This window comes from Neofelis nebulosa, chromosome 1, assembly GCF_028018385.1.
Source record: "Neofelis nebulosa isolate mNeoNeb1 chromosome 1, mNeoNeb1.pri, whole genome shotgun sequence".
Taxonomy (NCBI): Eukaryota; Metazoa; Chordata; class Mammalia; order Carnivora; family Felidae; genus Neofelis; species Neofelis nebulosa.
Genome location: NC_080782.1, coordinates 226,637,522 through 226,652,215, shown reverse-complemented (window position 1 = coordinate 226,652,215; position 14,694 = coordinate 226,637,522). Strand labels below are relative to the sequence as shown.

The window sequence follows — 14,694 nt, the reverse complement described above, 5'->3', positions numbered from 1 at the left end:
AATTTGCTATCTGAAGCACAGTAAAATCGCCTTAAAGCTATGTGATAGGTAATATGTGCACCCTGAGTGGTCATTCCAGATTATTTTACATTTTCATGTTTTAATTCTGTATTTTGCCTTAGAAAATGTATATTTAAGTAAATTTTAATGTGGATCCATGCAAGGGTTCTCAAGTATTACATGAGGATCTCATGTTTCCTTCTTTCCTTTTAGAAAAAAATTTTTTAATGTTTTTATTTTATTTTTGAGAGAGAGAAAGAGAGACAGTGTGAGCCAGGGAGGGGCAGAGAGAGGAGACACAGAATCTGAAGTAGGCTCTAGGTTTCTGAGCTGTTGGCACAGAGCCTGATGCGGGCCTCGAACTCAAGGACCATGAGATCATGACCTAAGCCGAAGTCTCAGTATCTGGAACAAACGACCTCAACCGACTGAGCCACCCAGGAGTTTCCTTCTTCTATCTGGAACCAACTTTGGTCACGCTGCTAACAGTCTTGGAAAAGCTCCAGAGTTTTTATTAAGCCCATAAAATTCGGAATCATTCTGGAGAACACAAACCCACTTCTGTGTCCAAATCTTCAACATTTCACAATTTTACTGTGTCCCTCAATTTACAGCTTCATTTATGTAGACTAATGCTTTTGGGGGGGAAAAATCTTGGCCTATTATAATCAATCTGTATATTTCATAGTGACCTCTCTCACGTCCCCTGATTCTATTTTGCCTCCCTTCTAGACATCTTTTCTTGTCAGAAAACAAAACAAAACAAAACAAAATACTTTTGTGTCTCTTATCACTCAGAATTCTTCCAATAGCACCCCTTGGCTAGAATGTTTAAAGATGAGACCGTTCTGACTTCAAATTTGGAAGAAATCCTGCCCATCAGAAGTCCCAGGTCACCCATATTTCCATTCTTGCGCACTCTCCCCATGTAGGTTCTCTCTATCCCACCAGCATGCGCATCGGCGAAGAGGGGCGCTTGGTCGTGAACTTCAAGACGGAGGCTCAGTTCCACGGCTTGTTTGTACTCTCCCACCCGGGTAAGCCCTGTAATCCACTAACAGGCATGCCCTAGACAGCAGGATACAGATTTCCCACACCCACAAGTGCCGTGTTTCAGCATGCTTCCCCGGGAGGTCTGAAACCCTCCTTTCAAATGAATTATCACTGTGACTTACCTGCAGGGTGCCTGAGAATTGCTCAGCTCCCTCTCATCAGCTACATAGTCATCATTATGTACGTAGATTTTTGGAGAAAACGCAAAAAGGTTAAAGTAAATTTAAAAGAAAATTCTGAGTTCATTTTTGGTGGAGTCTGCCTTGGATAAAGAGCCTAGCAACAACAATCCCCTTCTCTGCTTCAATTCTGTTGTATGAGAAGTGGAATTTTAGGTCATTTGTTCGGCGAGCCCTTCTCCGTTCACAATTATTTTCTAGACACTGTAAGAAACCTTTGTAACAGAGGCAGAAGTGGCACTTCAGTGTGATTCTTACATTTCAGACATGGTAACTAATTATCTTTAATAAGGATTGGCTATGTCATTTTACTAACTGTGACAGCAGATTGTGGTTTGAATATCAACGAGGAGGCAGTCACTGAAGTCTTATGTCCAGGCTTTTTTTTTTTTTTTTAATAAAGGACATTTCATTAGACATCTTTTTTTATTTGATTCTCCATATCACTAAATTGGTTTTGCGTATTGTCCCTTTGACAACTGTTGTCAGATTGGAAGGGGAAAATAGTTCACTTACTGTCTTCTCCTTCCTTCCTTTTTCTGGGTTTGAGCTCTAAACAAAGGAGAGAATAGGGCTGAAATTCAGAAGAGAAAGAGGGTTCATTGTAGTTTTATGAGACTGAGCCGCAAGAAAAACAGACCCAAAAAGACTCATTTTGCTTTATTATAATTGACAGTTCTGGAAAATAAAATTTCTTGGTCTTTACAGGTCCCTTCCACATGTCTACCTTTCTAATAAACTGAATCTTTGTTTAGACACAATTACAGACAATCTAAGTAAAATTAGATTCCACTTATAAATTGGGTTTTCCCGGCTGTGTGGATGCTAATAGACGAAAACTCAGCTCATAGCCCCGGTGCACAATAAATGCATTCACATCAGCTTTTATTGCCCTGCTGCCTCTCCCTGGAAAGTAGCCCTGAACTGTTGGAGCACAATTATCTGCACAAGTATCTCTTGATAGAATTATAAAGTGGAAAAAGGCACTGAATTAGGAATCAGAGGGCACACATCCCAGCTGTGTGATCTTGGGAGAGTCACCATAATCAGTCTCAGCCCGGTTTCTTGGGGACAAAATGAGGACAATTATACCAACACTGTGACTTTGAAGGCTTGGTGTTAAAAGCAAGCAATGTGAGATAAGTTACTTTGAAAACTCTAATGTGTTATGTACTCTTTTAACTACTATACCATTATTATAATGGCACTTTTCTAGCATCCTTCACGAGCTCAATGATCATGTCGGCTGACCATCCAGGCCTGACCTTTTCCCTGCGCCTCATAAGGAGTGAACCCACCTATAACCAGCCAGTACAGCAATGGAGCTTTGTCTCTGACTTTGCCGTAAGTGACTCAGGCTCTTACTTAAGTTTGCTTTTCTGCTGCCTTTGATTATACCTCAGATTCTTTTTTTTTTTTTAATGTAGTTTATTGTCGAGTTGGCTAACATACAGTGTGTACAGCGTGCTCTTGGTTTGGGGGGTAGATTCCCATGGTTCGTCGCTTCCATACAATACCCGGGGCTCATCCCAACGAGTGGCGTCCTCAATGCCCATCACCCATTTTCCCCTCTCCCCTGCACCACCCCCCCATCAACCCTGTTTGTTCTCTGTATTTAAGAATCTCTTACGGTTGGCCTCCACCTCAGATTCTTACATGAAGAACATAAACGTCCTCTCTTCTCCTCAAAGGTGCGTGACTATTCGGGGACCTACACCGTAAAGCTGCTGCCATGCACCATTCCATCGAATCAAGAGTACCGCCTGCCAGTCACCTGCAACCCCAGAGAGCCTGTCACCTTTGACCTTGACATACGGTTCCAACAGGTGTGTCTCTTGGAGTTATTTTCCCCTGACTTACAGAATCCCATTTTATTAGGGTCACGGTCTTCTCAGTAAAAATAAATAAATAAATTCACCCAATGACTTTAATTCTCACATGCTAAGAAAAAAGGAAGTCAGACAAGAAGGAAGCAAGAAAGGAAGGTAAGAGGAGAGAACTGCCCTTTATCTGGCATTGGTTCAGGATATACAACTCATAGTTGAAAGAGTATGCAAGGGTTGGGGCCCCTGGGTGGCTCAGTCGGTTGAGGGTCCGACTTCAGCTCAGGTCATGATTTCACCGTTTGTGAGTTCAAGACCCACTTCAGGCTCTGGACTGACAGATTGGGGTCTGCTTCTAATTCTCTGTCTCCCTCTCTCTCTGCCCCTCCCCCACTCGCACAAGCTTTCCCTCTCCATCTCTCTCTCTCTCTCTCTCTCTCTCAAAAATAAATCAACATTAAACTTTTTTAAAAAGTATAGAAGGGGTTTTTTTGTTTGTTTTTTGTTTTTGTTTCTCTTATGTGATCTTGTCTCCTCCTGGAGTTTGCTGCCTTGAGATCTGAGGATTTTCCCAAGAGTTCTTCTGCACTTCTTTATCTTATTCTTGATCTTCAAGGAAAGTAAATATCCTATAGTTCATGCCACCTCAAAGGGCCTAACTGCCATTATATATTAAAAGACAGGTGATGGCACTTTTTGTCCAAGAACTTCTATTAAGAGCTGGCCTTCCACTGACCTTGATATACCCTGTTACACCAATGGAAAAGAACTCAAGCAGTGCTATTTAGTCCCAGCCAAAAAATTTCACTTCACCAGGTCTGCCTTCTCAAGAAAGACAGAGCCAGTGTTATAATTACCTTCATTAGTTTGGTTGGGTGTGAAAATCGCAGTGCAGGCTTTAGGACTCCACAGGTCCATGTACACAGCTGTGTGCATGCATGTGTGTGTGTGTGTGTGTGTGTGTGTGTGTGTGAATAATGTATTTATGCACCACCAGAACAATCAACAACACGTAAAAGGGCTTTTACACTTGGTTTCAGGTCAGCGACCCGGTAGCAGCTGAGTTTAGCTTGAACACCCAAATGTACCTACTCTCCAAGAAGAGTCTCTGGTTGTCTGATGGATCCATGGGATTTGGGCAAGAGAGTGATGTCGCCTTTGCAGAAGGTATCATTTCACAAGGGGGACACCTGCTCTGTTTGCCATTGCATCTGTTGGGCTTTGCTCTCTTGGGGTCATGTTTGAGAGGGGAAATTGTAACCCCTGCTATGGTTATGAGAATATCACTGGGTCTTTGCCACTCTGACAGGGATGGGGTAGGGCCACTGAAATTGTATGTGTGTTATTGGACGGTTTTTCTTCTGGGGAAATAAAGAATTTATTTCTATGTCCCTTACCTAAGTGACTTCTGGAACAAATCTAGGTTTGTTTTCTTCAGTCTTTTCTCAAGGTGTGTAGACTCAAATCCTACAGCTACTTGAGATTATAAATGCCTCATGGGCAAGTGTTATAGCTGTCTTGTTCAGTGATGTCTTTCTCACACCTAGCAAAATGCCTAACATGCATGGCAGGAGTTCAGTACTGGCTGTGAAAAAGATGATTGAATACCAGGGAATTTCCCTAAACTCTCTTTCAAAATCAGATAAAGCTAACCCAGCTTTTTATCGATGTTCCTTTTTTATAGACTTTATTAGTCTGCGTCTTGGCAAGTAATTTGTTTATCTAAAGCAGGCTTTAGCCACAGTGGAATATTACGAATATTAAACCATAGGCCAAGCCTGGAGGTTCTTCCTGCTACCGGCCGAGCACGGGAGGGTCAATAAATCTTCAGTCACATGTAGTCAGTTCTCAAAGTGGTGTTAGCCTGGGAGCGTGTGAGATCCTGAAGGTCTTCCAATATTCGATGCCAGATTAGGAAAAGAAGGAAATGCCCTCTGGTGGCATTCCTGTCACAAATTATTTGCGGTGTCACATAGACACATTTTACCATGTAACAGAAATAACATTGCCACGTCTCTGTTTCAGGTGATATAATTTATGGTCGAGTCATGGTAGATCCTGTCCAGAATCTAGGTGATTCCTTTTACTGCAGCATTGAGAAGGTGTTCCTGTGCACTGGAGCTGATGGCTATGTTCCCAAATATAGTCCCACGAATGCAGAATATGGCTGCTTAGCTGATTCTCCTTCGCTCCTGTATAGATTTAAAATTGTGGTAAGTGCTTTGACCCAAACAATGAACTAGGTAGACACTCAAAGTCAAGTGTTTTTGCCTGATGTTTAAAAACAATAGCATCTTTTCAAATGAAACCAAATGCTGACATTTTATACTTATACTGGCACAAAACGAAACGAAAGAAACACTCTGTACTTGCAAAAGTTGTCATTAGCTACAGCACTCCTCATTCTCTTGTTGCTTAAAGGACAAAGCTCAGCCAGAGACACAAGCCACCAGTTTTGGAAATGTCCTGTTTAATGCCAGACTAGCAGTGGATGACCCTGAAGCTGTTCTCTTAGTGAATCAGCCTGGATCCGATGGGTTTAAAGTCGACTCAACAGCACTCTTTCAGGTGGGCCAATAAGAAGCCACTTACAACAGCTCCACGAGGACATTCAGGTTACTTAATATCAGAATGCCCCAGATGTCTTCTATTAAATGGCAGTGACAGTAATATTGCAGAAGTCATAGTAACATTGAATAAGGTAAGGTAGGTAAGCCCCACAGGACCATATTGAGCACATGGTGAGCATTCTGTAAACTCTCATTGTTATTTTTATTAATGCCTCAACATTACTTTAGGTCCATGTGTAAAGAAGACCCTCATTCAGCCCAGAATATAAATCTAAGTCTGATGGTTGGGAACTCTGCTTTTCTTCTTCAAAACTTCCTTCCTCTCGACTTTCCATGACCATCTTTATTAGAGTGATCTTGTATGAAACGCTGGATTCCAAAAAACAAGTGGGCGCTGCTCATAAATCTCCACTCCCAAAGACTTTATAAACTAGGACAGGATGTCCTAACCTAGAGGTAGATGGTAAAGAGACCCACATGACCGTAACACTGAGCAGACAATTGAGAAAAATTCAGAGATGTGTTCCCACTGTGAATCCTTGGGGGAGCAAGTACACCTTTTAGGAAATTTACTGAAAATTGTCCAGACAGGATGGGTTGCAGAAACACATTATCTTTATTCAACCCTAAAGGAAGAATCTTAAGGAAGTATTATTTGTTGTTCTGAGTACTTTTTTAAAATTATTTTTACTGTTAACACTCAAAGCATTTGACCCCTTCTAAATCCTGAAAGTTTTGGGGCACCTGGGTGGCTCAGTCGGTTAAGCCTCCGACTTTGGCTCAAGTCATGATCTCGAGGTCCGTGAGTTCGAGCCCCGTGTCGGGCTCTGTGCTGACAGCTCAGAGCCTGGAGCCTGTTTCAGATTCTGTGTCTCCCTCTCTCTGACCCTCCCCTGTTCATGCTCTGTCTCTCCCTGTCTCAAAAATAAATAAAACGTTAAAAAAAAATTTTTTTAATAAATAAATAAATAAATAAATCCTGAAAGTTTCAAAAAACCATCAGAAAATCCCTTCTTTTCACAGGCCCTGGAAAAGCAGAAAAACTGACCTCTTCTATGGTCTTGTGTGTAAATATGCAGCAAGACAAATCAGACGAGAGTCCCGAGGGTCAGAAGGTCTGAATTCTAGTCCTGCCTCTGCCACTAACTAGTTGAGGGACACGAGCAAGTTACTGCTGTGCATTCTTGTTTACTCATTGTTGAGATGAATAAGTTAAGCTGTGTGATATTTAAAGCTCTTTACAGCTCTGACATTCAATGGCTGCAAGTCACAGATGACCAAATACTTACCGGCACACCCTCCCTCAAGAGTTGCACAAAATATTTTAGAGTGCTCTACACAAAGCCTTGTACGTACTATACGTGCAAAAATAGTCAGTAGATTCCAGGGCGCCTGGGTGGCTCAGTCCGATAAACATCTGACTTCAGCTCAGGTCATGATCTCACGGTTTGTGGGTTCAAGCCCCATGTCAGGCTCTGTGCTGACAGCTCAGAGCCTGGAGACTGCTTGGGATTCTATGCCTCCCTCCCTCTCTCTCTGTCCCTCCCCTGCTCGCATTCATCAGATCTCTCTCTCTCTCTCTCTCAAGAATAAATAAACATTAAAAATTTTTTTTGAAATAGTAGATTCCTTTTGCAGACTAAAGTCTATTATCAGTTATTGTCTCTGCCATTAACTTCTCTTGCAATAGTCATGCAGTAGGTTGGTATGGTATTTAATTTTCTAACAAACAGAGCTGTGTTTTCTAGGTGGCTCTGGGCCGAGAGTGGTACATACACACCATCTACACAGTAAGATCGAGAGACAACGCCAATCGAGGTATTGGCAAAAGAAGCGTGGAGTACCAGTACCACTCTTTGGTGAGTTCAGGGAAGCCCCGGGCAGGTACCAAAGGCCGGAAGAAGAGGGAGATGAGGAGCCCACCCCCACTGGCCTGGGAAATAGGTGCTGAAAACAACCGGGGAACAAACATCCAGCACGTCGCCCTGGACCGCACCAGCAAGAAGCAGATCCCCCAAGGGAGAGTTCCTCCTGATGGCGTCCTCCCCCGGGAGCTCAACCCTCCCAGCTCTGAGGTCAGCCTGGTCACGGTGGTGGGAGGCATCGCCGTGGGGTTACTCACCCTCTGCCTTGCCGCCATCACAGTGACGATGTGCAAGAACAAGAAGGGCGCCAGGAGAAAGGACGCCCTGAAAGGCTCGGGCAGCAGCAAGCCCATGATGCCCCCACAGAGCCACCACAACGACAGCTCAGAGGTTTGATGACCACAGGTGGATTCAGCCTTTTCCTCAAGTGCCTCAGAAAGACGATAGAAACCCAAATGCTTCCGTAAACAGCAGAGCTTTGGGGACTTCTGCTACGAAGCTGCTCAGAGGACCTGACCGGACTACTGAACTTGGATTTGAATTCTGTCTACTCTTTCATGCGTCACAGAACAAATTCAGACCACAGACCGCATCTTTCTTCTTGCCCAAAAGGCAACATACGCAGAGCCAGCGATGGACCGCCAGGGATGTACTTCACATTTAGGCATTTTCTCCACACGGTGGAGACAAATCTATTCAGAGGTGCTACAGACTCCATCAGAAGTTTAAGAGGAGTCTATTGTTGCTATGTTAGTCTGAACCTTGAAGGTGCAATTATCACATCATTTATTCATTGCCTAACAGTTTATTACTAGGACGGTTTAATTGCTAGTCTGAAAGGATGATAAACACACTGTTTATTATGACAAGTTTTCTAACAGGCGAAGACGGCACAGAAGTATGACCAGGGATAGCTCAACCCATAATTCACCTCTTCTACTACATGGGAGGGAATGGAAGGAAAGAGAGAGGGAAGTAACTGACTAGTTTGGATTTGAATTATGGTGTCCTTGTTTTATTTGCTTATTTAATTTTAAATTAAACCAAAGAATATGTTCCATCTGGAAGAGATTGTTGAAGAAAGACTTTGCTGTTATATAGTGAGAAGTAGTCGAGTTCTTGCATGGTAGTATACCTAATTGGTGCTCAGCATTTGTGGGAAATGAGAGGGTTGGTGGTGTTTGGATGATGAAGAAATGCTATAGCGTTAGATTTGCATTTATAAGACAATGTTCTCTAAGAACTGAGCCTAGATATTTGCAGTATTGAACCCACAGATGATAATGAAAAATATCATTACAGGTGGTGGAGGGAGAAAGTGATATTTATTAGCATAACGCGTTTAACCGAAGTGCCTCTATACACGTTTTATAGAACATTTTTCCAGATGACACCTGAGGTTAACCCTCAGAGTAGCACAATCACATAACAATGTCCAGAACTCGAACTGGCCATAAGACATTTCATTAACTTGCTAATCAGCATCTGGTCTAAACCAGGGGACTCTCTGCCACTGTCATTCCAGAGGTGGTCTTGGAGGTGCCTTCTTCTTCTTCGATCCAGGAGGAGAGTAGCATTCTGTGACATCTGCAATTCAGGGAGCTGATGCACTGCGATCCCTGAGTATCTGAAAATGTAATGCTTAACACCGCTTACAGTGTTAAAAACCAAGAAACATAGGGAGCTTGCTTGGCAAGGCTCCTGTCGCCTTTCTGGAAAAAAAAAAAAATATGCTTTTACCAAATGGCAGAGATTTCAGTTGGAAAGGGAAGGAAAATGTCAGTGGTCTAATGACCAATCTTCCAAAAGCTAGTAAATGTATTTCAAGCAAAAAGAAGGTCGGGAGAAAAAGAACCGTGCCTAAAGACTAACCAACCCTCAAATGTCGCCTGGAATCCCCTTTCACTTGCATCCATAGCCTGGCCACACTGGACATCTAGTGGAATGGATCTTACCTGGTGTCTGTGAGCACCAACCATCTCTTTATTGGAAAGAAAAATAAAGAATCTACACTGGTACTGAGAGAGAGAGGTGAAAAGTGTCTGATACTCGCCTCTCTTCTTTTGGGCAGCTCTGCACTTGACATTCAAGGTCTTTCAAAGAACATGGTGGACCGTAGTCCCCTTCCATTGGGGAATTTACAAATATCACCTATTACTCAAAGGTGTCCCCCCACCCTGGGACTTTACATAAAGTACTGGATGGCCCAGGAGTTCAGTTGTCAAATAAACATCAGTGCTTTCTTAATTGTCCCCTTTCCTTTTGCTTCGCATTCTGGCAGATGCTTGGCTACTTCCTCAGTTATCTCGTAACTAGTATAGGCATAAGCATGAATGACAAAGCTTCAAATGTGTGGACTTCTCATGACTTAGCATGGGGTTCAATTCACTTAGTGAGAGCAAGTACCCTCAACTGACCTTATGCTACTTTGGTAGCTTGGGTGCTTCAGAGCCTACCGTGCGGTCTTGGGCGTCTTTGTCACTGAGTGTAGTAATTAGCGAAGCATCGTTACAACATGTCTGTTTTGAGCCTTTGGGCCACACTGGCTTTGTACCAAACTTCACTCCGCAATTAGTTTTTCTAGTGAGATTGCCATATATACATTGGAGAGTTTATAAAATACAGAACATGTCCATCCTTTCCTAATAAAGAAGTTTCTTCCTCTCCACCCATTTCCTTCTCTCTTTCTCTCCCTTCCTGTCTTCTTCCTTTCCTTCCTCCCCTTGAAAGCAGAGAGTCTGTGGGAAATAGGCAGATACAGCTTTCTTAAGTATAAAGTGTTTGGATTTCGGCATCATTTCTTTTATATCTATTCACTTAATATGTGATTTAATATACATTAATCATAAAAACTCTTTTTAGTGGAAGAAAGAGTCAGGCAAAATGCTTTATTGTTCAATAAAGCAGACCCTTTTTTTCAATATTTTGTTTTTAGAGAATTATGCTTTTATTATCAGATCCAATTACATAAAATAACTTCCCATAGACAACAGGATGTAGCTATAATAGCTCCTTAGATGCTCAGTAGCTTCTGACCCTAATTAAAACAAGATTTTCTTGATGTTGCATAGTAAACCCAAAACACAAATATATATATATATATATAGAGAGAGAGAGAGAGCCTTAGTAGCTCCCTTAGCATGTGAACTATGAAGCATTAAAATACGTAATTATGTTTTAATCATGGTTTTACTTATTCCAGTTCATTCCCTCTGTTAACATTTACTAAATGCTTTCCTAGAATTAGCCACTTTGAGAGATTACACGGAAACCAAGATATCCTCCCTGCTCTCAGGCAGGTTATGCTCAAATGTGGCATTTCTCTTAGACTAAAGGAATCGAGATTTACATTAGGTCCTCCCCTGGACCAAGAACACACCAGGCGTATCTGTGAACCACAATTTAAAAATCTCTCCAGAGCACTGACAGTGGCTCTAATCTTTTTCATCTGAAAGAACCCCACATGTTATAGGTCATTCTGATTGTGGATCTCATGCAAAATGTTTCACATCAATAATTTAATGGAATTGCCCTTCAGAAATCTACACAGAGAAGGTACGTTGCAGGGATGTGGATAGCCCTGTATATTCTTTTCCTCTGAATGGAAGACATGCCTACTTTATTCCAAGAATGGGATATAACGCATAAACTCTTGTTCCAGACCGTGAACATCCCCAATACCTCCTGAAGTGCACCCTCCCACAAGCCTCCACAATGTTTGAATAGTATGAGTAAAGGTCAACTGAAATTCTGCCATGCTACTGCATAGCATTTGTGATAAGAAGGACGGATTCTAGGCTCAATACGAAGGGATTTAGTTCTATAAGCAGCAACTTCTTTATCAAGTCCTCTTACCTCTAAGTCTTTCCCAGGGAACCGACTCCAAGGTCCATTTTAAAAATGGAAATGGAGGGGCGCCTGGGTGGCTCAGTCGGTTAAGCGTCTGACTTCAGCTCAGGTCATGATCTCATGGCTTGTGGGTTCGTGCCCCACGGCGGGCTCTGTGTTGACAGCTCAGAGCCTTGAGCCTGCTTCGGATTCTGTGTCTCCCTCCCTCTCTGTCCCTCCCCTGCTCATGCTCTGTCATTCTTTCAAAAATAAACATTAAAAGAAATAATAAAAAGAAATAAAAATAAAAATGGACCTGTATGAGAATCATGGAGTTTTTCCTCGTACAAATTGGTGCTAAGGGTTAAAATAGTCCTAGATTGAGAAATAATAAAGTAGCAATAACAGCAGAATGTAATGACATTTAGAGTTTTGAAGTTGGAAATTTGATTTCTGCTACTCTTTTGAAAATATCTATTTAGTTTTGGCTGAGAAACCAATTTAGTCCTTTAAAAAGAAAAAGAAGAAAATATCTTTAAAGATGCAAATGTTTTACAAATTTGAAATTTACATAATTGTATTCATTTGAAAACAAGTGAGCTATGATTCTTTGAACAGCTTTCATCTCTTGTCGCCATGATAGCAATAACAAAAGGAAGAAAACAGGTGTCTTTACTAACCCTGGGGCAAACGATGAATAGGGCTTAAATGTTCAATCAGTCCCACTGCGATGCCTCAGAAATGTGCGAGTTGGCAGGAAACTATAAATACTACTATTATCTTGCACACACACAGCCACATGTGCATCTAAAAACAACCAAAGATCTCATTTCTAGAAAAAAAGACGGCCCTAACTACAGTTTTAACTGAAATGGTTCACATGGAGATTTTCGAGAAGGTCAACAGAATGGTTATTTGTATAAACATACTATTGTGGGAAGTTTCTTGGACATGAGTTCAAAGGTTGATATGTTGGGGCGCCTGGGTGGCGCAGTCGGTTAAGCGTCCGACTTCAGCCAGGTCACGATCTCGCAGTCTGTGAGTTCGAGCCCCGCGTCAGGCTCTGGGCTGATGGCTCGGAGCCTGGAGCCTGTTTCCAATTCTGTGTGTCTCCCTCTCTCTCTGCCCCTTCCCCGTTCATGCTCTGTCTCTCTCTGTCCCAAAAATAAAATAAAAAAACGTTGAAAAAAAAAAAAAAAAAAATTTAAAAAAAAAAAAAAAAAAAAAAAAAAAAAAAAGGTTGATATGTTTCCTTAAGATTTTTTTCCTGGTATTGATTCTAATGCTGCCTGGTAAAGATGTAAAAACACTTTCAGAAAATATCCATAGGTTCAGAGTTTCTCTCACTGCCTAGTTCTCCTTGTTGCCGTGTCCTTTGATGTTAAGAACAAAAGACAGATTTTGGTAGTTATTTTGATCTTAATAAGGCATTTAAACACAGAAGTTCATGGTATTTTCTATAGTTTTTTTTTTTACCAGAAAGATTATACAGAAAGTTTTTAAGTAAAGAATGCTGATTCCCTCTTGAACTAAAGTTGATAAAACAAACTTTACTAACGTCAGCCTCATTCTGATTTAATTTTGTTGGGGAAAAAAAAATCAGAATATTGAATTTGCAAACTTTTAAATAGCGTTGCTCTCTTATCTTTCAAGTACATTATATTACTTTTTCCCTGATATTTGTTTGTGTGTGTGTGTTTTTTTAGTATTGTGTTTTACTAAAAACATTAAAAAAAAAAAAACTTGCTCTAGCAATGACATCTACTCCTTCCTTCCTTGGTTCCTTCCTTCCTTCCTTCCTTCCCTCCTTCCTTGGTTCCTTTCTTCATGGACTAGGTTTTTTTTCTTCCTCTGAGATTTGTTTATCATTCTTCCTATAATGCTTCCCTTTTAGTTTTGAAACCATTGCCATTTTCACTACGTAATTAACATATTCTTATCCATCCGAAAGCTAGTAGGTGAGCATAGGACGTGTGCACTGTCCTTTCTTTATAAAATGTTAAGGCTTTTGGATGAAGGAAAGAACTCCCTTCAAAAGATCAAAAGCATCGTATTGAATAATGTGATGACAATCTGTGCTTTGATTCTCTCAGTAAAGGTTCAACACTGACATTTAAGATATTTTAAAAGATCCCTTTAAGGATCTGATTGAGTAAAAATAAAAGGCCAGAGATCACATATATGAGGTTGTTTTGGGTGATTGAATACTTTGCAAGGAAATAAATGGCAAAACAAAAATACTGTTAAAATGTTAACAGCATTGAAGTGTTTTAAATTGTAATTATTAAATGCACAATGTTCTTTTTACAAGGAGCCAGATGTTGCCTACACCAATTACACGATCCTTTGAATACTCTAAGTGAGCTTCTCCAGGTATTTATTTTTCCAATGTTTGGATCGTCCTTTCATAAGAATTGTCAGTATTGCGCCTTAGAAAAGAAGAAAGTAAAGAGAGAAATGTAAATTTTTAAGAACTAACCTTAATAAAAAGCATGATAATACAAATCACTTAAAATATAGAAAAGCAATTACTGGTAAGAATAAAAGATCATTTCTGTAAGGGCCAAAATAAGCATATTACAAAAAGAAGTACAAAGCAGAGTCTGCTTCTGTCGTTTCAGGAATTCAAGTTTTTGGCAAGGTATTTTTAAGCCCATTTGCCTATAAAAGGAAACTTCAGCCTGGACAAGGAGTTGTGTGTTTTATAATTGTATTAAGTGCCTGCTTCCTTCCCCAAAGCCCTCCAGAGCACTCAGTAAATTTATATTTATCCAGCCACTGAGCAGCATATCTGTGTGTGATGGAATTATTTGCAGAACTTAATAGCCTTTGTGATTTTCCCATGGGAACTCTTCAAAAGCTAACAGGGGGCTAGTTTTTTTGTTTATTTACTGGGATACTTCATATTTGCTGCATATTGAAACTTATCCTGGGAAACCAATCATGCAAATAATCTGGAGCCATGCAGCCTTCAATCCATGTCTAAAATAATTCTTGCTGCCACTTGTGTTTCATAACTACCACTGTTTTCCATCAAAACACATCACATGTTTCATATAAATAAAGCCCATATAAAAATAAATGTGTTGAAATGGTCAAATGATTGTGGTTCATTCTCTGGTTTCAACTTCACTAAAAATCAACGAACTCGTGCAGTCTGCAACGAGTGTCAGTTATTTCCTTCCTGGGTCTGAAGCCTGAGCTCCTGCAGGCTTCCAGACTGGGACACGTGTTCCCACGAATTCTCTGATGCTGGTGGAGAAATACAGCCGCTCCTCGGCGGGACCTGCAGGATCTTAGTGCTTATTCACCAGTTGCAGCAGGCGCACACACAGCCAGAGGCCGCCAGGGGCAATGCATACTTACAGGAGACGAT

At 41.1% G+C, this 14,694-nt stretch overlaps 1 protein-coding gene across 2 annotated transcripts in view; it reads left to right on the top strand.

Moving 5' to 3' along the window:
* FREM2 (FRAS1 related extracellular matrix 2) overlaps positions 1 to 14,418 on the top strand; it is a 172,154-nt gene extending 157,736 nt beyond the window's left edge. Inside the window, exons 18-25 of one of the 2 annotated variants that reach the window (XM_058686767.1) lie at positions 933 to 1,037; positions 2,449 to 2,576; positions 2,924 to 3,058; positions 4,096 to 4,222; positions 5,081 to 5,268; positions 5,477 to 5,623; positions 7,374 to 12,281; positions 12,558 to 14,418. In XM_058686767.1, coding sequence (XP_058542750.1) covers positions 933 to 1,037; positions 2,449 to 2,576; positions 2,924 to 3,058; positions 4,096 to 4,222; positions 5,081 to 5,268; positions 5,477 to 5,623; positions 7,374 to 7,886 — 1,343 coding nt within the window. In that variant the 3' untranslated portion in view covers positions 7,887 to 12,281; positions 12,558 to 14,418. Of the gene's footprint in view, positions 1 to 932; positions 1,038 to 2,448; positions 2,577 to 2,923; positions 3,059 to 4,095; positions 4,223 to 5,080; positions 5,269 to 5,476; positions 5,624 to 6,648; positions 6,876 to 7,373; positions 12,282 to 12,557 lie in introns of those variants that run through there. The other variant, XM_058686776.1, reaches the window with a different exon arrangement.
* Positions 14,419 to 14,694: the final 276 nt, after the last annotated feature.